The sequence below is a fragment of the Crocuta crocuta genome, unplaced genomic scaffold (assembly GCF_008692635.1).
Source record: "Crocuta crocuta isolate KB4526 unplaced genomic scaffold, BGI_CrCroc_1.0 scaffold4, whole genome shotgun sequence".
Lineage (NCBI taxonomy): Eukaryota > Metazoa > Chordata > Mammalia > Carnivora > Hyaenidae > Crocuta > Crocuta crocuta.
The window spans coordinates 2,753,711-2,778,546 of NW_027529996.1; the positions used below are offsets into that span (position 1 = coordinate 2,753,711).

The 24,836-nt window shown below is 41.4% G+C and overlaps 1 protein-coding gene across 1 annotated transcript in view; it reads left to right on the forward strand.

Annotated features, from left to right (window-relative positions):
* The first annotated feature begins 12,428 nt into the window (after positions 1-12,428).
* C9 (complement C9) overlaps positions 12,429-24,836 on the forward strand; it is a 50,462-nt gene continuing 38,054 nt past the window's right edge. The window contains exon 1 of the mRNA XM_077763427.1: positions 12,429-12,505. Coding sequence (XP_077619553.1) covers positions 12,429-12,505 — 77 coding nt within the window. The remainder of the gene's footprint in view (positions 12,506-24,836) is intronic.

A 24,836-nucleotide genomic window follows, 5' to 3' on the forward strand; every position in this document is an offset into this window, starting at 1 on the left:
TGTGTTACCATCAGTTGATTCTTCTATCTGACTCCCACTTTGAGTTGATGTGTTAGAGTCAAGGTATAAAATACATCGGTCTAAGGTGAACAAATGTTAGTATATTCTGGATTGTCAGAAAGGTGAAGAGAAAGTGGAAATCTGTGAAATAAGACCATGAGTAAATTATTGTCTGATAGGTTTCAATGCCTTTTTCTCCTCTTTCAGACCTACACAGATTCCCTTACTGGGAGTTTAATGGGAGTCTAGTGGATAAGACCCGTATCAGAGCAACTTTAATGACATCCAATATAAAAATCATTTATTAATGAACTCTTGGTTCACACCTTCTCCCCTTTGCCTCTCCTTACTCTTTATTCAGCTGTGTTTGACCTCACCAAGATACAACTGTGTGGACTGGTCCAGGCTGGTGGAGACTACTTAGGAGAACTTCTCTATGTTTTCCGCAGACCCATGATTAGACATTTTTTGCCCTAGGACATTCTTAAACACTCTTCCCTAGTATAAAAGTTCAAGGCTCTAGTTTTTTAAAAAAAGACCTAGATCTATTAGGAAGATGACCCCAAGGCAGGCCTTGCTTCAGTATAGAAGTCTTGATCTTAAACTTTTCTAAGGATTAAGACAAACTTGGTAGCAGATGGGTGTCATTGACTGGTTTATGATTATAAGTTGTTTGATATTACTGCCTTACCTTTCCTCTGAATTGAAATGTGTCCTCTTTCTGCCAATAATGAGAGGAATATCAGAAAACACACTCCACACAAAAGCAGCTTCCAGTAAGCCACAGATGGGCCGGAGAACGCTGCTGATAAGAACATGTTGCACAAATTATCTGGCTTATCCAGATGCTCTGCAGTATGTCTAACCCACTGAGCCTTGGGCACTGTTTCCATGTGGCTTAATCTGTAAGATCTTGCCAGCGGTTAATCCTTGTGCGTGTATACAAGGGAAGGACATTCATTTCAATGCAATAGGAACTACTGTTGGCCAAGCAGGGAGAAGTGCTCACTGAAGTGTCTTTGCAAAGTGGAAACAGACCTCTTCTTTGTAAGTCTGTTCAGTAACAGTGGTTTTCACACCTGTATGTCAGAGGTTCAGCTTTTATGGTAACCCTGTTATACCTGGAAGAGGGTTTCTTTTAGGCATCGGATAGATGTAAGCTAAAAGCAGAACTTTAACAGCCAGCATGACCCAAATTCCTCACATAAATCTAGGCAATACAGAGGGAGAAGGTATTGGTTTTCTTAAGATAATCTCACATCTATGAAGTGCTTTACCATTTACACAACATAATTTAATTCTTCTGATATAATCCTGTGGAGTGGGATCTGTCACTCTTCCATCTCATCTGAGAATGGCATCCATGCTTCAAAATGGTTGCAATCTGTTCCAACTCTTGAGTGGTTTCTGTGGTATTTTATTATAAAACTCTGTGTTGTGGTAAGGATATCTTTTTAGTCTGTGATTTCAAACTCCACCGTCAACATATTCGCTATGGTGTCTGGAGAGAGCCAAACACAGCACAGCTCTGTGTCTTCCCCGTCCTGAAAGCAGGGAGGGGAAAGAATGGGCTAACTCAGGAGTTTTGTTGACCCTGCAATACGCTGATGAGTGAGGACTCTGACCCATGTTCCTGGAATAGGTTCACTATAAAGTCATCTAGTAAAAGACAGGAGCTCCCTAAAAGTCCCTGGTAAATATTTAAGCTATTACCATTGGAAGAAATTGCTAAATAATAAAACATCTAATTCTTGTTGGGAAACGTTGTTTTAACTAACTTTCCTCTATTAGGAAGCAAGATAGAAGCAAGGTTCAGTTCTAAATTGATATGCCAAACTTAGACACACACAAGGCTGTGTGACAGCAGCAGCCCTGTTAACATGTCCTAATTACAGCCATGCTGATGGCCAAGGGCCAGCCATGTGTCATCTCACCTAATGAGGGAACGAGCCCCTCATTTGCCCTTGCTTTTCTGGAATTATGTACTTAATTACTAAACCTCCATTGTGTGCTGAAATCATACGAGTGCCAGTCTCCAAGGAGATGACAGTGCAGGCTGCTCCGTGGCAAAGAAACTGGGTCTCTGCCTTGACCAAAGATGAGGTGGTTATAAAGGATGAAAATGACCTGCTTCTGAAAGTCTCCATGACTAAGTTTTCTTCTGATATTCCTTATGGGGGGTTTCTGTCAATTCTCTTTTCATTTGGTTAACTTCAATCACTCTTCTTTCACCTTAATTGTAAGAAAGTGAAATCATTGCCATTGTAAAAGTTACCTGATGACCTGACTGGGCTAAGGCTGAGCTGCACATGGTTCTGGGATGTGTCTGAGGCTGCCGCTACCAGGTACCTACTTCCACTGACTGATCATCACAGAGCTTTTATTTGGGGGCCCCTAAGAGGAGTGTTTGCACATAGGAGTGAATGGAGAGGGAGGGAGAGGAGAATAGAAAGTTGATATGACATTTGCATCCCCACATCCCTCGCTAGCCCAAGAGATTTGTCTAGAGCCTTGATGATGGAAAGGGTAGAGCTGGAAGCAAGAGGAGTTGTCTTTTTTTTTTTTTAATGTTTATTTATTTTGAGAGAGGGAAAGGCAGAGAAGGAGAGAAAAAGAAAATCCCAAGCAGTCTCTGCACTGACAGTACAGAGCTGGATGCAGGGCTCGAGCTCACAGACCTTGAGATCATGACCTGAGCCAAAATGGTTGGAAGCTTGCTTAACTGACTGAAACACTCAGGTACCCCAGGAGTTATCTTTTGTTGATGAAAAACCCTGAGAACCTGGTTAGCCAACGTATCCATTGGTAATGAATTGGTAATGAATGGGCTACCTCAACGGAAAGACTCACAGTGGTTAAAATTAGTAGGGGGGTATTTTTCTCACATAGAAAGTCTAGATCGATGGCTGCTGGTATTGGCTGAGCCACTCAATAAGGCCCTCAAGGACACAGACTCTTTTTTAGCTCTTCACTCCAATTTTTATAGCCTTTTGGCTTTTTGTTCTTATGTTTATTGCCTAAACACAAGCCATCACAAGATGGCTTCACAGCTCCAAATATGGTGCTAGTGTTCATGGAGGGCAGAACAGGAAAAGGCAGTACAATTGAAGTCTGCTCCTTGTATCAGGTATTTAAGTTTTTCCTAAGGCTTCCCAATTACTTCACTATGTTTCATTGGCCAGAATTTGGTTACATGGCCACTGCTAGGGGCAAAGGAGGCTGGGAAATCAAGCATTTAGCTTTAACAACTCCTATAGTAAAAGTAGTTAAGGAGAGATATGGTTGGCAAGTTAATTTATGGAGCCCTGTTGGCTCCATAAATTAAATGGAGGATCCATTGTTCACAAACCGGGAGAAAAAGTGCTATTAAAGACATTAAGGCATAAACATATCTTTTCTTCTGCAATCCCTCTTATTATGACATATTTTGTTTACTATTTAATGCTGTTTTAAGTAAAAATATAAATAAAATTTTAAAGTATTATTGTGAATTTTAGTGCTAATCCTTTGCTGGTAAGTAGAATCGCTGAAATTATGCAACTCGTATTTCATAACTCAAACGTGCATGTATATTTAACATAATGTATTTCATTCCTACCAGAACAGTAGAAACACTGCATAAAACTAACTCAACTGTTTTTAATTCACTTCTTGACACATGCACATTCTACCAGTATTCTACCTTTAGTTCACTAAAGAGAAAAGAAAAATAGAGAAGCAAAGAACTATGGATGGCTTTATCTTTTTCTTTCCTTTCTCTGTTATTATTTTCAGCATAAGCAGATGGATAATGCAGGGAAGTCACACTAGTAAGAAAGATACAATACTGTTTCTTGGTCATTTGTGTTTCTTTTTGTGTTGGTAGTTCTGGTTCAAATGGACAGTGTGACGTCTTGGGGCTGTCACTTATGCAATGATAGGCATAACATACCTACCTTATACTCACTTTTGCTCTGAGTCACTCAAGTCCCACACATCATGAGTCCACCTGAATTCCACGTTCATGGGCAACATAAACATTATGCACAAATGGGGTGGCATAGAAGTAGGGACACAAGCCACATTGCCTCTGCTCATGTACACATTTCATTTACCGAAGTTGCTTTCAAAACAAAAGTCAAACACAAAATTAAGAATTTCGAAGTGGCAACAATGGAGCCCTAAGCCAAAACCATGGAACCTCTCCAAGTGCTTGAACCCTGTCCTACTGCACAGGTCACATGCCCTTGAAACCTGGGCCTTGGCAACAAGGCCTTGGAAATGGGTGATGAATTAGCCAATGTGTCTCCCACATGCCTGGGTGATAGTTTAACCAAAAGTTGGCCCACCTCCAAGTGCAGATCACAGCAGTCTTTGACTACATTGCACCCTCAGGGCAGGAGAGAAGCACACACATGGAAAGCATAGTCAGCAAAGCCATTGTCAAGGTATCTTGACTGGAAGGTGTAAGCTCAAGAATGCAGAGGACTAGTTTATGTAGGTTAGTACCATGAAGATTACCAGAGACAAAACAAGTTAGAAGGGGTTGGGGAACTAAAAGCCACACGGGAGGCCTGAATGCTGGCATAGCCTAACTGGAACTCAAAGGGATGTGTCATTCCAGCTGGAAGGGTATCAGGGGGGCGACTGTAACACTCCTGAGCTCTCACCTGCAAAAGTGCCTCACAAGTCTTCATTTCACTTCATTGCAAATCCAACTGCCAAATTTGAAAGGCAATTCTGGGTTCGGGTCCACAGAAGGCCTTGAGTAACAACAGCAAACGCCTACCCGGCATTTACCACCCACAGACACTATTCTGAGCATGTTACAATAAACACTTTAATTTTCATATCAGTTCAATGAAGTGGGATGCTACTACTGCCATTAATTTATAGAAGACACTGAGACACAAAAAGAGTCAAGGAACTGCCCCAAAGTCACATAGCTAGTAAGTGACTGAGGTGTCCAGTGTCCTGGCAGTTAACCTCAAATTCACCGCTTCACCACCCTATTGCCCTTCAAAACTGGTCCCATTGCCTTTATGCTGGCTTATTTTACATTCACCAAGATTATATCCCCTTCATAGTACTTCTCTCCTCTTACACTTCCTGTAACAAATATGCCTATCACGATATGCTTATGTGTATTTTTAATTAGGCAAATTGATCCCCCTTTGGGCTTTTCAAGGCACATTTTCAGAATGATTTAAGTATCACTTAAAAGTTTGAATTACCTAGTTGTTATAAATGCAACACATCAATTTAACTTCACATAGTGCATTCTGATTCAAGTATTTCCCATCCGCATGTTTAATGTAAGCTACGGGATGCTCACAATGGAAGATGGGCTGAGCACTGTTCTCCCAATTTCTTCTAGATTATAAATAGCACACCATCCCGCATCAGCTCAAGGACAGGCTAGTCGGGCATTCCCTAGTCAACACAGAGCCCAGTTTCATTAACAGCAATACTGTTGTATATATGTTTCACAAAATCCAATATCCAATGGTATCATGTTTTTAATGAACTGGATCAAAGTTATGCATTCATGATACAGTTTATTTTACACAGTTCTTTTTCATTCTCCCTTTGTCAGTTACTCAGGGTTTAAAAAGCCCATTGGTGGTGATGACTTTCTTCATCTTTTAATTTGACAAACACAAACCCTGTGCTATAGAAAATGGAAACTGAATAGGTAAACACAGAGCAGAGAGGTGCCTTGCAGTCCATCAACAACACACACAAAACCTCCATGACAGGGAAAAGCACAGATCAGTAAGGAGGAAAAAATGAAGGAGATGATGCCAGACCAGAAACAGGATTAAGTTCCTGAGTCAAGTCCTTCTGTAATTACCCACCGGCCCTTTCTCTAGAGAAGAAGGATTAGCAAAACATGCTTGGAGAAGAAAAAAAATTGTTTCTTAAACTGGGTCAAAAATTTGCTTACACTACACTCGAGTGGAGAGAGAAAATGTATCCACATTCTGCGTTCTTTCCTTCTTTTTTCTTTTTTCCTTTTTTCTTTCTTCCTGTCTTCCTTCCTTCCTTCCCTCCCTCCCTCCCTCCTTTCTTTCTTCTTTCCCTCCTTCCTTCCTCCCTTCCATCCTTCCTTCCTTCCTTTCTTCCTTCTCCAATCTGATCTTCCTCACAAGTCTCCAGTCTGCTGGGTGTCAATGACAACATTTAGTGAGGTCCTTCAACCCCTCCTAAAGTACTCTATTTTGACCATGTGCCCAGTTTTTCACATTTCTTCCCTTTTTCCTGCTCTTCTCCATGATAATGGTTAGTTTCGTAGAGGAAGGAGAATATTGAGCAGGGGCCTAGATCCTCAGACAGGTCCGGGTACTGTCCTTTGGTCCTCCCAGTCTCTATAGCATATATCTCATCTACTTGGTCATGACCTTATGGGATCTGTAGCTAATACTCTTGACTGAAGAATAGGGAGTCTATTCCTCTCCATGTAGCTAAAGGAACTACAATGCCTAGTGGCTCTCCCCATGGCCTGGGCTCCCACCTTGGCCCTCCCTAACACTGGACTCCAGAGATTTGCCTCTAAGTTTCTTTGCATCTCTGCCTGACTGAAACCTAGGGCTACATTGTCCGTGATGGAGCAAACCTGCCAGCAAGATTGCCAGCTACCCTCTATCCCTCCCCAGAGCCAAGGGGGTCTTCTTGGTATCTTCTGTGGCCCACAACAGCCAAAGAAACCTAGGAAGCCAAATACTGTCCTTCCTCTGCCCAACCACACACCACAACCACTTTTGTTATGGTTTGGCTTCTCCCATACTGGGAAAGTCTAGAAGTTGCTCTCCCAGAATTCCAGATGGCAAGGAAAGAAACATCTGTCTCTGACCTCAACCTACTTACCATTCTGGCCCCATTCCTGTGGCCTAAAAGACTACTGAGGACACTCATCTCCCAGCCTGCCTCTCCAGCCTCTTGTTCTCTCCCTTTCACAACTGCTTGGCTTCAACTGGAGAGGCAGTCTTCTCACATTACCCTCATCACAAGCCATGCTGTCCTCACTGCTTTGAGATCCACAGTTGACCAATTGCTTCCTTATTCTACCATCTCCTTCCATTAGCAATAAGCCTCACAGTTCTGCCTTGAGGTTGCAGGACCAAGAAAGCATAATTTTAAAAAAGAACATTAAAGAGAATTCGACATTGCAAAGCATCATCCCCTATTATATTTAGTTGGGTTTACATGTTGTTAATTGATAAATCCGTATATAGTTTTGTCCTCAAATTCTAGTTTCTTTTTGTCAGAGTTCCAAGTTTCAGAAACCAAACATACCCAAGCCAAGTGAAATCAACCAATCATTCAGTAACTATGAAATAATCATGGAATAACTATGAAGTAACCGTTATGAACCTGCTTAATACTATGTATACTGTCAAAATACTAATGCAATAAAAAGCAAAGATGACTTCCAGTTATAGAAACCAAAAAGACAGTTAATGTTGACTTATTAATGAAAATAAGAAATATAAGAAGAGCTTCCTTGACAGGGACAGGGCAAGAATTATGTGTGTGATTTTAGACACAGCAAGTTCATATTACCATGGGCAAATCAAAGTCTACCCTGAGATTTCTTAAAAGTGTTTGAAGACTGTTAAGCTTGGAAGTAACACTATAAGTTCTGCATTTTTTGAGAAATATCACTTTCAAAAGTATCACTTTTTTATAGATATCTATACCTCTAAAACAAGAACCCAGAAGATTCTGGCAAAAGAACTTCAACAGACCAATTTTTTGAGACTTCTAGTTTTGAATAGTGGGTTCAATCTTAAGAGTGGGTAAGAAAAGAGGGATAGGCTGGGAAGTAGAGAGACTAGAGTACAGGCTCTTGAGGATTATCAACATCTGTATCATGGACAAGGGAGAGGAGCTAGCAAAAGAGAAGCAGAAGATCAGGAAATGTTATATCACAAAAGTCAAGGGAACAGAGAGTTTAAAGCATAAGAATGGCCAGTCAGGTCAGATACCTCTATGGGACAAAGATTATGGCAAGAGTGTCCCTTGAAATTAGCAATAAGAAGTCTTGAATGGATTAATAAAGGTCAAAGTCAACTGCAATAGGTCAAGCATAACCATGCAATAAGGGAAGGAAGTTGATACAGACTGAAAAAGAAGTGTGGCTAACAAAACTAACAGCAGAAAGAGACAACCAAAATGAAGAAATCAAGGAGCTAACTGTCTCAATAAAGCCAAGAGAGGGGATATTGAGAGTATGCGGGTGAAGTAGCTAGAAGAATTGGAAATCATGGTCAGACAGTAGGATGTTGACATTTTAAAAGGTGAAGCCAGTACAGGTGTCAGAATGATGCTAGGACTGTGGGTTAGATGGAACTGAGATAAATATTCATAGAGCTGATGGAATCAAGAAGGAGTGAGGCAGGGCAGTACTTTGGAGAACACTGAATAACTATAGGAAAGGCTGGAGTTTGAGTGAGGAGAGAGATAAAAGGCAGTGTCAAAAGCCTTGGGTAAATGTAGGCAGTTAAGAGTGTTGGTAAATAGAAGACTAGAAGACAACATAGCCAGATCTTGTCAACTTCAAAAAAGGAAAGGATTGTACTGAGCCTTTCCTTAAATGAAGTGCTGTAATGCAATCTAGTGAGCCCTAAGTAGTTCCATGTGACTGTAAACATATCTGAGCCACAGGAATTCTTATTACTGTAAAGGGATCGCCAGACTTACATCACTCCCATTGAACTTCACAAAGAACCCCAGAACCACTCGATAGAAAAATTGTTCTCTCTTTCATTATAAAAGAGCTCATTTGGACGTGCTGTAAAAAGGGCACAGAACCAGCAGTGAAGAGAGCTGAAATCTGATGCTTCCCCTACCCCTGACTGTGTGACCTTGGCAGTGTCACTTCCCATCCCGGACATCATCTTCCTCCTCTGTCTATATATATTCATTGATTGATGCATGTAATTCCCAGTATCTGTCGAAGCCTAATGTGTGGTAAGCACAGTCCTAGATGTCGGGGAGATAGCAGCAAGCAAGACACACCCAAAACCAAGGGGCCCACCATCTGAGTATTCTAATTCCCTCTGGCAAGTGTGTGTGTTCTAAGTGAAAGCACTGCAATTTCACTGTGGTGGTCTAAGACCTGTGGGTCTTTCAGGATACAGTCAGAAATGGATATGGAACGAGATGGTGGCTCCAGCTTGAGATCCCTGGACACTGAGGGAGTCCATAAAATTTCTAATAATAAACTTGCAAAAAACTGTTTGCATCGCTTTAAGAGAGCCAAGTGGAAATTATGCTCAACACGTTTACATCACATCAGTAAAACATAAGTGTTTCTGCCTGATGGTCACACATTCTAATGTACACATGTGCATGTCTCTGCCTGCAAAATGGGAAAAAGAATTGTTATTGTGCAATAAATATAATTTAATGCACAAAGTTCCCAAGCAAATCAAAACCAAAGGGAAATTAAAAAAAAAATTGTTTATGCTCCTGAGTAGAGAAAACTTTGAGAGTCCTCAGCAGAGTGGAGAACTCTGGCATTCAAGCTTGAAGACACGTTTGCTGCTTTGTACGTGAAGCCTTGGCTATATTTCTCTGAGCCTCATCTGCAAAGCCAAACCAGAAGCCTACCTTTTATGGAGTTGAGAGGGTTTAGTGAGAAACGTTCTAGTTTCATATTTTTTAAGTAACATAATTAAAATAATAACGACAACAGAACTGGTGTGTGGTGGAAAGAACCTGAGATGTGGAGTCAGACATACCAAGTTCAAATTCGAGTTTCTCACCAACTGGAGATGGGTGATGCTGGACAGATGATGTAATCTCAGTACTTTTCAGTTTTCTCAACCGTAAAATGGATTATTTTGAGGATTAAATAAAATTATATACATATATGAAAATGCATATATATATATATAAGTTTGACATGTTATAGAAGTTTGATAAACATTTATCTTTTCTTTGAAACCCATTACATATTAAATAAAAAATATTATTCTTTTCACATCTCTAGTCTAGCATGTTTCATTTCTCTTAGATATACACCGAAGTTTAAACCTCACTTAAAAACCTACCAGAGGGGTACCTAGTGGCACAGTCAGTTAAGTGTCCACTTCTTGGTTTCAGCTCAAGTCATGATCTCACAGTCTGTGAGACTAAGCCTCATGACAGACTCTGCACTGATGGTGTGTAGCCTGCTTGGGATTTCTCTCTCTCCCTCTCTCTCTGCCCCTTCCCTGCTTTCTCTCTCTCTCTCAAAATAAATAAATAAACATTTAAAAAATAAGATAGAATAAAAAATTAAAATATGGCAGATACNGAAATGTATATCACATTTTATATATTAATAATATATAATATAGAATTAATATGTTGTTTTTATATTTTACTGTTCCCATTCATTTGCTACGTCACATATAGCCCACACCGTGGGAATAAAACAAATAGAACTTCTACAGAGCAATTCACCATTCAACCAGCCAGGTAAGACATTTCCTCCTCCCCTCTTCCCTGCCTCTGAGTGGGGGCAGTCAGTCACCAAGGACAGAGGAGGTTTTCAATCTCTGTTCACAACGAATTATCAAGTATCATAAGTCTAACACATTAGCATTAGGTCTAATTAGCATAAAACATCCTCTAATCTTGCTGGCTCCCAAGTCCTTCCAGTAGGTACCCTGGCAGGGTCCAGAGAGTCCACAGAGGAGCCCTCAGCATTGCTCCATCATATTTGACAGATTCCTACTGTATCTGGATGTGGCCCTCTTGTTATTAGCTAAGACTCACAGGAAGCGTCCTTGGCATAGCTTTCATCACACTGCCGTAGTGACAGTGTTGCTGCACACATTCCTATCGCTGCAGCCCTTGGCAATTCGGCACGGTCTGCAGGTGAACAGCAAGTTCAGGAACAATGAAATTAGCCCCCTTAGGCACCTAAACCTCTCCGCATAACAAGGAGAGGGAGGCAAGAAAGCCCATGGAGGGTAGACAACTTTCACTCTAAGTAGGACCATTAGTAGAAACATAAGGCGGTGCTGGAAAAAACTAGCTGTCTGATAACCCCCCACCCCACCTTCTGTTTTATCAGTCTGTGTATAGGCTAATGTTTGAAAATTGCCTATTTGTAATTAATAAATATTGACAAAGGCCCCTTAAGTCCTGGGTCAGCAAATCTTTTCCCCCAAACTTAATGAAATATTGTTTCCCAAGCTGGTCATTTGAAATCTCCATCCTGGCCACACATTGAAGGACCCAGCAAGCTTTAAAAAAACAAAACAAAACAAAACAAAAAAAAAAAAACCCAAAAAAACCGATGCAGGGTCCCATCCCAGATCAATGAAATTAGAATCAGGTCGGGGGTGGGTAGGCATCAATGGCTTTTCACAGGTCCCGGTCATTCTATTCTACTGTACAACCAGTGTTTTAAGAGTGCCTGTGGTGGGGCGCCTGGGTGGCTTAGTCGGTTAAGCGTCCGACTTTCGCTCAGGTCATGATCTCGCGGTTTGCGGGTTCGAGCCCCGCGTCGGGCTCTGTGCTGACTGCCAGCTCAGAGCCTGGAGCCTGTTTCAGTCTGTGACTCCCTCTCCCTCTGACCCTCCCCTGCTCACGCTGTCTCTCTCTCTCTCCGCTAGAAATAAATAAAACATTACGAAAAAAACTTAAAAAAAAAAAAAGAGAGAGGCTGTGGTATCCACATTCCCTGGCATTTAAAAAACACCTTACCCTTTGCACAAGTCCCAGAGAAAGTGAAAGAACGAAGGAAAAGGCGTCCTTTATGATGGATTGGAGCAAATTGTTCCAGCTCAGAATCTCTCTTGCTGACAGGTGTGTTTCTGGGATAAGGAGACCGTGTCCTCCTGCAGAATAGTGTAAAGCCCTACGGAGTTTTCCTAGATTCTTCTCAATGTCCCCTAAGCCTGACAGAAAGCCCGCTTTGCCACTGCATTTACGCTCCGCTGCACCCATGTGGCAATAACCCCCACAGCTCGTTCTCAGATTGCCTCATCTGTGTCTGGGCCTCCTTTTCCAGTCAGGGTGGCTCTTTTACTAATTTTGAGTTGATGCCTCTATGAGAACCATCCGCAGACCTTTTTCCCCCAAATTACACACTCTCATCCCTTCCTCCCAGAGGCTCCCAAGAGGAGAAACACTGGAGTTTTGCTCTGTTCTTGTTCTTGTTTTCAACACTCTGCTCATGTTAGCCAATTTAGCACTCACCAGCTCGTTGGCCGAATATGCTTCTCAATATGAGAGAACAGTAGGCCACAAATTACGAAATGACTTTCCTTTGACTGGACTTTGGCTCCCAGGAAGCCCTGTGTGACAAAATCCTGACTGAAAACAAGCAGTAATTGTCCTGCAGTTTTCTGGACCTTTGCAAATAAATGCCTTCCAGGACCTGTCTGTCCATTCCACGCAGAGCTGTCTGTCGTCTGTCCATTCCACGCCGAGCTGTCTAGCGAGAGCAGATGTCTGCCAGCCAGGGACTTGCCTTTGCAATATGCGTTTTACAAATAGGTGTTCTGAGTGCTGGGCCCACTCTTAGGTGAGTCGCTTTTTCTGTTTGTCTCTGGAATTTCACTGCTTTGATATTAAGAGGCCTGCTTCTTAGCAGGAAAGCAGGTAAAATTTCAACCCACATTGAGGTAGATAGCCCCACAGTTTAAACTTTGAAATAGGGTGAAAAAACGGGGCAGGGGTGTGTGTCTTTGAGAGTTTTGTAAGGAAACCTGCTGCATTTTCCAGAAATTTCTTTCAAACAAGCCATTCCAATGTTAAAGCCGAGACAGTCTTTTTTTTTTTAATGTTTTGTTTAATTTTTTTTTTAATTTATTTCTGAGAGAGAGAGGCAGTACGAGCAGGGGAGGGTCAGAGAGAGAGGGAGACACAGAATCTGAAACAGACTTCAGGCTCTGAGCTGTCAGCACAGAGCCCGACATGGGACTCGAACCTACAAACCGTGAGATCGTGACCTGAGTCGAAGGTGGACTGCTTAACCGACTGAGCCACCCAGGTGCCCCCTCAGACAGTCTTTAAATGCTTGGAATTATGAAATAAAGCCGGTTTTCACCGGAGTATATTTGATAAATCTGACCTTATCAGTATCTAACATCTGAAAAGTTTAAAATAAAGAAAATTAATCTTGCCCTCATTCTGCCTCAGTGTCTAGCACTCTTAACTTTTGGATGCATCACCTTATTGCTTCCATGCCAAGCAAAGGTTAAACATTAGGCCTTTCCTCCTCGACATCCCAAGTTGTATCCAGAGGCACACATTTTGACCTTAGGACTGGGGTTAATTTCCTCCTTTCAAGAAGAATTACCCTGGTGCGGACCCATCAACCATGTTTCCAGCCAACACTTACTTTCTCTCCTTTCGTTCTGATCCTATTTGGGAACTTGTAGCTCCTTCCAAGCCAAGCCAGGATGTGCTTACCCAACAACTACGCAGTACCCACACTTGCTGGAGAACATGTAGACCTGGGCCATCTGACACACAATGATCTGATTTGGGGGCAGTATTGAAATATTTCAGGCTTTGTTTCAGAGTCTGTGACTCCCTCTCTCTCTGACCCTCCCTGCTCACGCTGTCTCTCTCTCTCTCTCTCTCTCTCTCTCTCTCCTAGAAATAAATAAAACATAAAAAAAAAAAAAAAGAAATATTTCAGGCTTTGACAGTTTAGCCCGGGGCACTGTCTGCCCCAACACCGCCTCCTCTGCCCAGATTTTAACTGCAACCTGCATCCATTTCCACTTTGGTCATTCGACTCTTGGTTTAACCAAATTCTGTTCCGGGATCTGACGTCTATCTCAAGCACATCTTTGACCCCTCCCAGCTCCAGTGGGGGCCACCCTGCCTCCTGAGCCCAACTTGGCCTGTGGTTTGCTCGCAGGACTACATCTTCCAGCAGAAGGGGACACAGAGGTGCTGCACAGACCTGCACGGGGTGGGCGAAGCGCCTCACCATGCTTTGTGCCATCACTTTCTCTTCCCAAGTTAGCTAAAAAGCATTATTGCATTCAGAAGGTATTTTCACTCACTGGGCATTGGGAACAAAAGGGATTTGGGAAGGCAGTCACTAAATGTAGCTTTAGCCTTCCACCCTGACCCTTTCTTAAGTTAAAAAATAATTTAAATAACCCACATTCCTGGATTGAGACTCCCGCTGATCAAAAATGAGAGGCTGTGAGGAAGGCTACATCCACTTTGAAGTTTGTGCCCTTGGGTCCTGGCCTCACTCAGCTCTTTCGGGGGGGGGGACCAGAAAGCCGCCCCGGCCTCCACCGGCGCGTGCCCCAGCTCCCAGCAGGTGCACTACTGAGCTGGATTTGGCTTCAAGCGCTCTGATCGCCAAACCCTCAAGAGTTTGTTACGGTTACCGCGGCTCGAACACTCTGTGCTCTGCCCTTTGACAGAGGGTTGAGGTCAATAAAGAGTGTTCAGGTCAGTCATGAAGTGAGACACATAGTTCAGCCAGAGAACTGGAGTTTGCAAATGATTAATTTTTTATAATGTTGATTTTATTTTTGAGAGAGACAGAGACAGAGCACAAGTGGGGGAGGGGCAGAAGGAGAGGGAGGCGCAGGATCCCAAACAGGCTCCGGACTCTGAGCTGTCAGCACAGAGCTCAACACCGGGCTCTGTCCCACCAGCCATGAGATCATGACCTGAGCCGAAGTTGGACACTTCACCAACTGAGCCACCTAGTGCCTTGCAAATGATTTTTTACACAAATTTGATTAGAATGGAGCACTCTGGAGAGAGGCTTCCCAAACTTAGGTCAAGGCACCATTACTAACAAACCATGAAAGTTTGGGCAGATTACTCAACCTTTCTGCATCTTGGTTTTCTCATCTGTAGGATGGTGGTTGTACTCATTTGCCAGCACCACAAAACCGGCGGCTTCAAACACCAGAAATCTATTGTTTCATAATCCTGAAGGCTGGAAGTTTGAAATCAAGGTGTTGGCAATGCTGTGTTCCCTCAGATTCTTGGTAGTGTTCTTCCCCATTTCTGGTGGTGCCTGGTGATCCCTGGCATCCCCTTGGCTCACAGCTACCTCCTTCCAGTCTCTGCCTCTGTCATCACAGGGCTAGCTCTACCTCACCCTTCCTCTGCACACCTCTGTCAGGTTCTAAATTTTCTCTTTTTACAAAGACATCAATCATATTGGATTAGGACCCACCCTAACTTGATTTTTTTCTGTAAAGACCCTCTTTCTAGATAAGGTCACATTCTGAGGTACAAGGGTTAGAACTTCAACTCACTTTTGGGGGGGGTGGGCCCCAATTTACCCCATAACAGTGACAATAATAGCACTTACCTGATAAGGGTTTTTGGGAAAGCTAAATCATACTCCATATATTGTTCTTACCACATCTGCGCCTGGCATGTGGTAAAAACTCAGTATATGGGAAATATTCTTGAAAATAATGACTTGCTATTACTTTGATATGCCTCCTGGTTAGGAAAGGGAGGGATAGAGTTCCAGCCAGCCTTCAGGGAATATCCTATGGCTGCAGATACTTCATCTGAAGCCACAGTGACAGTGAGTTATTGCTACTGGTGAACTGTTGGGAATATCAATAATTGTTTGTTTGCAAATGTAAGAGTGCCCATGAGAATAGGTCATGAGCAGGGCATCATCTCATGTTTCTCAAGGTAGAATAGAAATGTTAAAACCAACGCATGAGTAGAGTAATAGCTCCTGACACTGGTCTTGGAGCCAGAGGGCTCGAGTTTGATTCCAAGTTCCATAGTTTCGTAGCTATGTGACCCCAGTAAAGTCCTTAATTGCTCTAAATCTGCTCCTCACCTGCAAAATGGGAATACAAATGTGACTTGCTGTGCGACATTCCTGAGATAATAAATGCAATTTCCCCACCGCAGTGCTGGGGCAGATCTGAGTGCTCTATGAATGCAGCACCCATTAGTTTTTTCTTTTTCATTTGTAAGTAACAACATGTTTACATGGTTCAAAGATCAATAAAATTTATAAGATATACATCGAGATGTCTTGAGAGAGATTTGTGTTATTACATATAAAATACTTTGACTAGTGCCCCTCTCCCAGTCTACCCATTCCCATAGGTAACCATCTTTATTAGCTTTCCATGTAGCCTTCCAGAATTTATTAGTGTAGATTAAAGCATAGAGTCGTATAGAATCTTATTCCTCCTCCTGCCTTTACACACTCTCTTATACTTTGCTTTTCCCTTTTTCCTTTATGATATATCCTAGAAACCTTTCTGTATCAATTTAGAAGGCACTTCCTAATTCTCCTCACAACTGATTACTTTTCCATTGTGCGGCTGCACACTTCAGATAATCTATCTTTTATTGATTAACCCTTAGGTTGTTTCCAATTTCTTGTACTATTAACAGTGTCGCAATGAATATTTTTATTCCTATGTCATTTTGCAAGTGGATAGTGGTACCTGAGCATCAATTCCCAGAAGTGATGTAAGGAGTCAAAAGGAAATCACCTTTGTGAATTTGCTAAAATTGCCCTATGGCCCTGGAAGGTTTGTGTTACTTTGCACTTTCCCCAGCAGAGTATGAGTGTTATTTCCCCACAGCCTTGCCATTTTTTTTTTAATATTTGCCAGTCTCATAGGTGGAAAAGCAGTATCTTCAAATAGTTTAATTTCCCTCTCTCTTTTCTTCTTCTTATTTTTTTAATTGAAGTGTATTTGATATACAGTATCCTATTAGATTCAGGTGTATGTCACGATATTTCCATGTTTTTATACATTATGAAATGATTCCCACAATAAAATTGCACATCCTTTCATATGTTTAAAGGCCCTATGTATGTTTTTCTTTGTGACTGTCCATATCTTTTGCTCATTTTTCCATTAAGCCTCTTGTCTTTCTTTTAGGAATTTCTATGACCACTTTATAAATTAGTCCTTTATCTCTGGTAAGAATTAAAGACATCTTCCCCAATTTGTCAGTCATCTTTTGACTATATATTTGGTGTGTTTTCAGTGTAGTTATAATTTTCATATTTATCTTACTCTTCCTTTTCAAATAATTAAGAAAGAGCACTAGACTGGGAGTTAGATATCCTGAGAGCAGCTAGGTAGGTGGCTGTTGGAGAGAAACTGCCCGAGTTTGAATCCTAACCCAGCTACCCAGTACCCTCTGCTGTGTAACCTGAGGAAAATTACTCACCATCTCTGTGGCTCAGTTCATTATCTTTAAAGTGTGATAATACTAGTAACACATCTTACAGGGCTGATGTAAAAATTAAGTGATATGATAAGAATAAAGACCTAGGAGAATTCTGACATAAACAAAGCACTCACAAATGTTAGCAATTATTATCCAATTCATTTGAATTAATTTATCTCAATGATCTGAACAAATACTCAAACATCTGCTAATGGGGAAGCTAGGCTTACCTATTACATTGAAGATATCCTAAATGTCAGTGTTTCTTCCTTCTTTGTTTTTAATGTTTTTAATATTCATATTCAATACAAGCTAACAGATATTTATTTATCAACTACTATCGGACAAGGACAGTCACTTGTTTATTCATCCGTGTAATACAGCAAATATTTATTGTGTTTGTGACATCAGCCAGATGTTGGATCGGAAGCTACAGTGTAATACTAAACATGTCATGAGGGTCTCTGGCCTCACTGGGCTGACAGTCTAGTAAGGAATATAAACAAATAAACAGCAATTGAAGCTCGGCTAGGTTCTCTGAGTGAAGCCCATGAGGCGAAGGGAGATAGACTCCTATGAGCTTCACCATTCCACTTGTGCACTGGCTTCATCTGTCCTAGCTTCCACAAGAAATTTGCTCCTCTAACTCTCCCTCTCTCCTGAATAATCAATATCTTCCTTTGTACCAAATCATTCCCATCAACGTAAGACATGTTGTAACATTTCCTTTAAATGGTGGCTCAATCCTCAGGCTTACTCCAGACCTACACACTCACATCCAGCCTCATGGTGAGAAATAGGACTTAGATTCTGACAACGCTCACATTTACATGCACAGAGCACACGGCTTCACTGAGCACAATGTCTAATTACTTAAGTCAGAATCTCTTGAACATCTAACGACCCAAACTTAACCTGTCCCAAATATACCCATTGATTTGTCGGCCCATCTTCACCCAACCTGCGCCACTACTCACGAAGTTACTCAGGCGATAACCTGGGACTCACACTTGACTCCTGTATTCGTATCCTTCCCACATGCATCTAACAGCACATCTGTTGGTATTGCCTTGAAAATATACCCCATATCTGCCCACTGCTTGCTTTGTCCACTGGGACTACTCTAGCCCTAATCACTATCATTTCTGGTCTGTCGCCACCCTTGCCGACACTCTACCAGTCAGCTCTCCATCTAGCAACCAGAGACATTTTTAAATCTTTTAAAACCATAACTCTGGGTGTTACTCCTGTTCTCAAACTCCCCAAAGAATTTCTGTCAGGCTCAGAATCCAATCCAAACTCCTCACCACGGCTGCCGCAGGAGCTGCACCCTCCCTGTTTCTCCAGACACCTCCACTCCCCTCCCTTTTTCTCACGCTGTCATCCTACTTCTGTGCCTTCGACATACTGCCTCAAAGCCTTTGCGTTTGTTTGCCCCTAGCTTAGAACACTCTTTTTCCAGACACTCACACAGCTTCTCTCTGAATTCATCCAAGTAGCTAATCAAACATCACCTTCTGTTCTGGTCATATTTTGCTGTGTAACAAACCATCCCAAGATGGTTGTGAAAACTATACCAATTATTTTATTTGTTCATGAGTCCAAGGGTTGACTGGGCTCAGTAAAGTAGTTTTCATGGGCCTCCCATGTGGGTGTAGTCAGATGTTGGCTGGGCCTGGGATTATTATGATGACCTCTTCACTCATGTGTCTGTCGTTTGGGCTGGGAAGACCCAAAGAGCTAGGGTCTGGACCAATTGATTCTCCTTGAGAATCTGTCTCTCTTGCTCTCTTGTTCTCTCTGCTCTCCATGTGGTAGACCCAGGGCAGTCAGTTTTATAAATAGTGGGAAAAGGCTCCCAGATCAAATGTTTTTAAATAAATCAATAGTACTTGCATGGCTTTTTCTAACCTAATTTTAAAAGTCATGCAGGCACATTTCCACTGCTTTCCACTCATCAAGGTATTAAGAAAAACACTACCAGTTTCAATAAGAGAGCACAGACCCCCATCTTTGATGGGAAGAATGACCAAAAAAATTGTGAACACATTTGTAAATCACTGCACTTCTTCTGAGAGGGCTTTTTGGCTAGCCCATGTAAGAACCCCCTCTCCCCTACCCCAGCACTGTGGCACTCTATCCACTTACCCTGCTTTATCTTCCTTTACAGCTCATAGGTCTTAACAGATAATGCATGCTATACTTGTCGGATACTCGATTGTTGTATCTCATCCACTAGAATGTAGGTTCCATGATGGTAAGAACACTGTCTTGTAGCCCCAGCCAGTTAGAACAATTCCTGACACAGAGCAGGCCTCCATAAAGGTCCTTGAATATGGGCTCATTGGGAGCACACAAAACAAGCTCTGAAGTAAAACTTGGAAAATCAAGAAAAGTCCTTAAAAAACTAGCACTGGGCACTGCTGTTATATTATCTTTTCGTCTTGATGAATTGCGTGAACTAAGAAAACTGGCAGATCTGTGAGTTAAGAATGCAGTCCTAATTAGCTTATACTTCTCCACTCAAAGGAGCCACATTGTCTTCTTTACTGACAAAAAGATTCCTTCCTACAGCAGGTGTGTTTTTGCCTGGGACTGCTACAGTGTGTCCTGGAGAGTGAGCTGCTCCTGAGGTTTCCTTTTACTAAAGCTGGAAACATTTTATGGTGGAGAGATGGGACCAGGTTACATCAATGTCCCTTCATTTAATGCTTCTGGCCCAGAGCTAGACCTCCTGTCATGTTGATGTACATCACTTTGATCTGGGAAGTGACTTTCAAGCTGAGATTGAAACACTTGGAGATAGGTTTTACTTGATAAACACATTTCATCCAAGAATCCAGAAAGTGCTTTACAAATACTTCTGCTCTCAGCCTAATAACTCAGCAGGGTGAAAGGCAGGCAGTAAGCATTGCACATACACAGCCCTTGAACTACGAAAGATTATCTGCCTAGTGAGTCAGAGGAGCTTGGGAGGGAGTGTTGGGCTCAGAAATAGCTACCCAAGATCATTCATCTCCTATCTTAGTATTTGTGTACTGCATTCATTTCAATAACACATTCCTTTTGAATAATCTACTATTTCCTCCTAATAATTCCCCAGAGTCCTGCCATATTTTGCCTCCGAGAATCCAGGTACCTGGTGCATGAGGGGAAAGCAGCCAGAAGTTCCCACACTGTTTAGCCTATTTTTGCCTAATTTCATATCATTTAGGTTTCAACTTAAAATAGATTCAGGAAAGAAACAAAATGTCCAATTAATGTGCTTTACCTGGAACTGCTATACTAGGAAGGGAGGAAGGAAGGAAAGAAATTTTTGTTAACTTTCTGTGTCTCAAAATGTCTCTAAAAATCATGATAATATTACATCCAAAAAATATTGACTAAGCTACGACCTTTTAAGTCATTTCAAGGAGGCTTTGATTGTTGATGTAAAGGGGAGATGGTATGGGGAACAAGGCAAAATTGCAGTGAACTAGGAGTGGAGAGAGGTAAATTCTCAATCCAGTTTTGCCACTAACTGCCCAACTTTGAATAAATAGTGTAATTCTGGTTTTAGTTTCCCATGTACAAAAGACAACTAATAACACCTACCAAATTTCCCCCTCAGCAGTAGAATGAAAGATTAATGAGAAAACGAGGTTTCAAAATTGTCTAGTAAAACTAGTAGACAAATAGAAAAAAAACATTTAATCATAAAAAAAATATTTATTGAATGCTGTGGGCTGAATTGTGCCAACCCCCAATTCATATGTCTAAGTCCTAACTTCCAATACCTCAGAAAATGACTATTTGGGGAGATAGGGTCTTTAAAGAGGTAATCAAGTAAAAATGTGTTCATTAGGGTGGGCTCTGATCCAATATGACTTTTTAAAAAGAGTCCTTATAAGAAGAACAAATTTGAACACAGACCCATAGAGAGGAAAGACCATGTGAAGGCATAGGGACAAGATGGGCAGCTATAAGCTAAGGCGAGGCCTCTGAAGGAATCAACCCTGCAGATACCTTGATCCCAGACTTCTACATTTCAGAAGTGTAAGAAAATAAATTTCTATTGTTTAAGCCACACAGTCTGTCGTATCTGGTTATGACAGAACCAGTAAACCAACAAATACCCTGCACCTGATATCTAGAGGGCTGTAAGTCTTCTCCCAAGGAGGATGTCATCTTGGGACCTTCCTATGGGGTCATTCAAAGGATGGATCTTTCATGGGATAGACCCAAATCATGGTCTAGGAGGGTAATAAAAGATCAAAGGCAGAGAGCTCTGTACCAAGTCCAGAGTGTGAGTCAACTCTACAAAAAAGAAAAGGAGTTCTAAAGGTAGAAGCTAAAAAGGAAGGGAATCAGTGTGATGTGGTGCTATTTTTTATACAAAGGATGTTAGAGAACAGTCTATCAGCACTGCCAGTATCTTCGGATCAGGGTCTTTGGACCTGTGTGTGAAACAGATGAACAGCCTTTCTCAGCAGCTCCCATCACTGGCTGGGTCTGAGGCTTGCCCAACAAAGGAGTCTAACTCATTCTGGAGTATTTGCAGTGGATTTTACCGTCCAGACATGATCCTTCAGTCTGTACTGTACTCTCTGAGCTAGTTATTCACTGAAGCTGATCTCATTGGCAGATGAGAAAGACAAAAGTATCATCCTACTGGTCTATCGGCGCAGTTTCTACAACCAAGAGATAATCTTTTTGGGGGAGATGCAAAACAAAATTCTAATGTAATCATCTAAGTAAGAGATAAACTCAAAAAAAAAAAAAAAAGACAGGAGGAGATAATCTAGTTGAAGGCAACAAGGCTAATACTGGAGAAACAGTTATTAGAAAGATCCATGAAGACATTAATAGATAGAACCTAGAGGAATTCCTGAAACTAATGATAAACTACCTCAGTCACATTTTTAGGTTCATGTTAGCTTCGAGTTTGGGTTATAGTGATATAATGGGTACCCCTAACTTACTTGAATTCTACACCTTCAGATTTCATGAATATCCTCCAGATGTAGCAAAAGTATTGTTTTGTAACATTGCATGAAAATGAGAGTCACCCAGGGTACTTTTTTTCTTCCAAGATTTTATTTAAATTCAAGTTAGTTAACATAGTATATTGGTTTCAAGAGGAGAATTTCATGATTCATCACTTACATATAACACCCAGTACTCGACACAAGTGTTGTCCTTAATGCCTATCACCTATTTAGCCCATCCCTCCATCCACCTCCCACCTAGCTACTGTGTTTGTTCTCTATAGTTAAGAATCTGTTACGGTTTGCCTCTCTGTTTTTATCCCATTTTATCTTCCCTTCCCTTCTTCTATGTTCATTTGTTTTGTTTCTTAAATTCCACATATGCATGAAATCATACAGTCACTTAGCATAATACGCTCTAGCTCCATTCCCATTGCAAAGGGCAAGATTTCATTCTTTTTGGTGGCCGAGTAATATTCCATTATATATANCCATTCATCAGTTAGTTGATGGACATTTGGGCTCTTTCCATAATTTGGCTATGATTGATAGTGCTGCTGTAAACATTAGGGTGCATGTGCCCGCTTTGAGTCAGTATTTTTGTATCCTTTGGATAAATTCCTAGTAGTGCAATTCCTGGGTCATAGGCAGCTCTGTCTTCAAACCTTCTGAGGAACCTCCATCTATGCCATATTCCAGAGAGGCTGCACCAGTTTGCATTCCTGTTCCAAGAACCTGATATGCAAGCTGAATAGGATTTAAAGTTTCCTAGCTCACTGATACTGTTATTTAGAATAAAAGCTCTCTTAGTTCAAGGATTATGGTTTTTGTTTTATTTTGTTTTGTTCTTTCACACACCATTATATTTCTCATGTCAGGCAAATAGAGACAATTAATAAATATGTGATGAATGAATAAGTGAAAGTATGCATGAATAAACGAACTAATTAAATGAAATATATCATTTCAAAGGTGTTTATGATATAAGGAATAACAAGATTCTATACGAATAGGTACAAAGAAAAATAAATTCCACAAGGAGTTTAGGGAATGTTCACGGTGGAAAAAGCACATTATGTCCAAGATAAGATCATGTAATAAATATTACAAGTTGAAAGGCCTGAAGATATGAGAAAAAGTAGCTTATCTTGGGAACTTCAAGTTCAATGTGGCTAAAGCTTTGATGGAGAAAGTGAGGATGAAGAATGAGGAAGGTGATAAGCCATACACGCTCTCTATACCATGTGTACTAGTTTCCCACTGCAGCTGTGACAAATTACCACAAATTCGTGGCTTAAAGCAATACAAATGTATTATGTTACAGTTCTACAGGTCAGAAGTCTGAAATGAGTCTCACTGGACCGAAATTAAAGTGCCAGCAGGGCTGCATTCCTTTCCGGAGGCTCTAGGGGAGAATTCCATTTTCTTGGTTTTTCCAGCTTCTGGAAGATGCCTACATTCCTTGGTTCATGGTCCCCTTCTTTCTTCACAGCCAGCAATAGCCAGCAGAGCCCCTTTTCATGCTTTGAGTTTCTCCTACCTCTTCTTCTGTCTTCACATCTCCCTGATCTGCTCTTCTGCTTTTAGGAACCCACATGTTTAGAATGAGTTCACCCAGATCATACAGAATAATCTTCTCTCAGTCACATTTGCAAAGTCCCTTCTGCCCGTGAGGTAAAATGTTCATAGTTTCTAGGGGTGAAGATGTGAACATCTTCAGGCATCACTCTCTGGCCTGCTACACCATGTTAGAAATTTTGGGCTTTATTATAAAAGTGATAGGAAGCTTAGAAAAATGTTTTCAGAAGGGGAATGATACAATCAAATTTGTATTTTAAAAAGATCCTTGTGTATGATTTATAGAAACTGGATTAGGGGAAAAATATTGTCATCCAAGAGGGATGTAATTTTAGTGTAGAGCAGAGAACTTTCTGGCAGAGATGAAGAATAAATGGATATGAGAGTCATGTAAAAGACTAAACAACAGGTTTTAATTGTTGGTTAGATACAGAAGATCAGTGTGAGAGTGCAGGCTAAGACAGGCGTATCCACGTCTCTGGCCAAGGTGACTGTATAAATGGAAGTGCCATTTACCAGGACAGTACAGAGGGAAGTAGTAGCTTTGAAAGGAGAGGAAAATAATGAATTCATTTGGAGAATACTTTGAGTTCAATGCACCATAATGAAATCCAAGTGCAGACATCCAGTTGGGAGTTATATCCAAGAGATTAGAATTCAAGAGAGATGTCTGACTGCAGACTTACCTCTCAGTGTCATTAGTAGGTACATGAAAACCAAAGCCCTGAGAAAGTGTAGACATTTTTTAAAAGACCAATTCAAGACAGGGCCTTGAGGATAAACAGCTGTTCAGAGACTATCTAAGGAGGAGGAGCCTACATAGTCGAGGAGAAGAACTGGGCAGAAGAGAAAGAAGAAATGGAAAGAGTTAGTGTCATTCAGTCCAAGGGAAGAGACTGTTTCAAACAGCCAAAATGGCCAATTGTATTGACAGCTGTGAGGAATTCAATAAGACAGGCACTGAAAGGACCAAGTGAGCCACATGGCTGTCATCACTGACTCTGGTAAGGGCAGTATCCTTGGGGAAGGAGGGCTGAACAGTGATTGGGAGGTAAAGAGCAGAAGATAGGGTATAAACTAGTCTTTCAAGAAAGTTGGGTAAAAGGAGGAAAGAATTTAAGAAGTAGCTAAAGGGACAAGTAGCGTTGAAAGAGA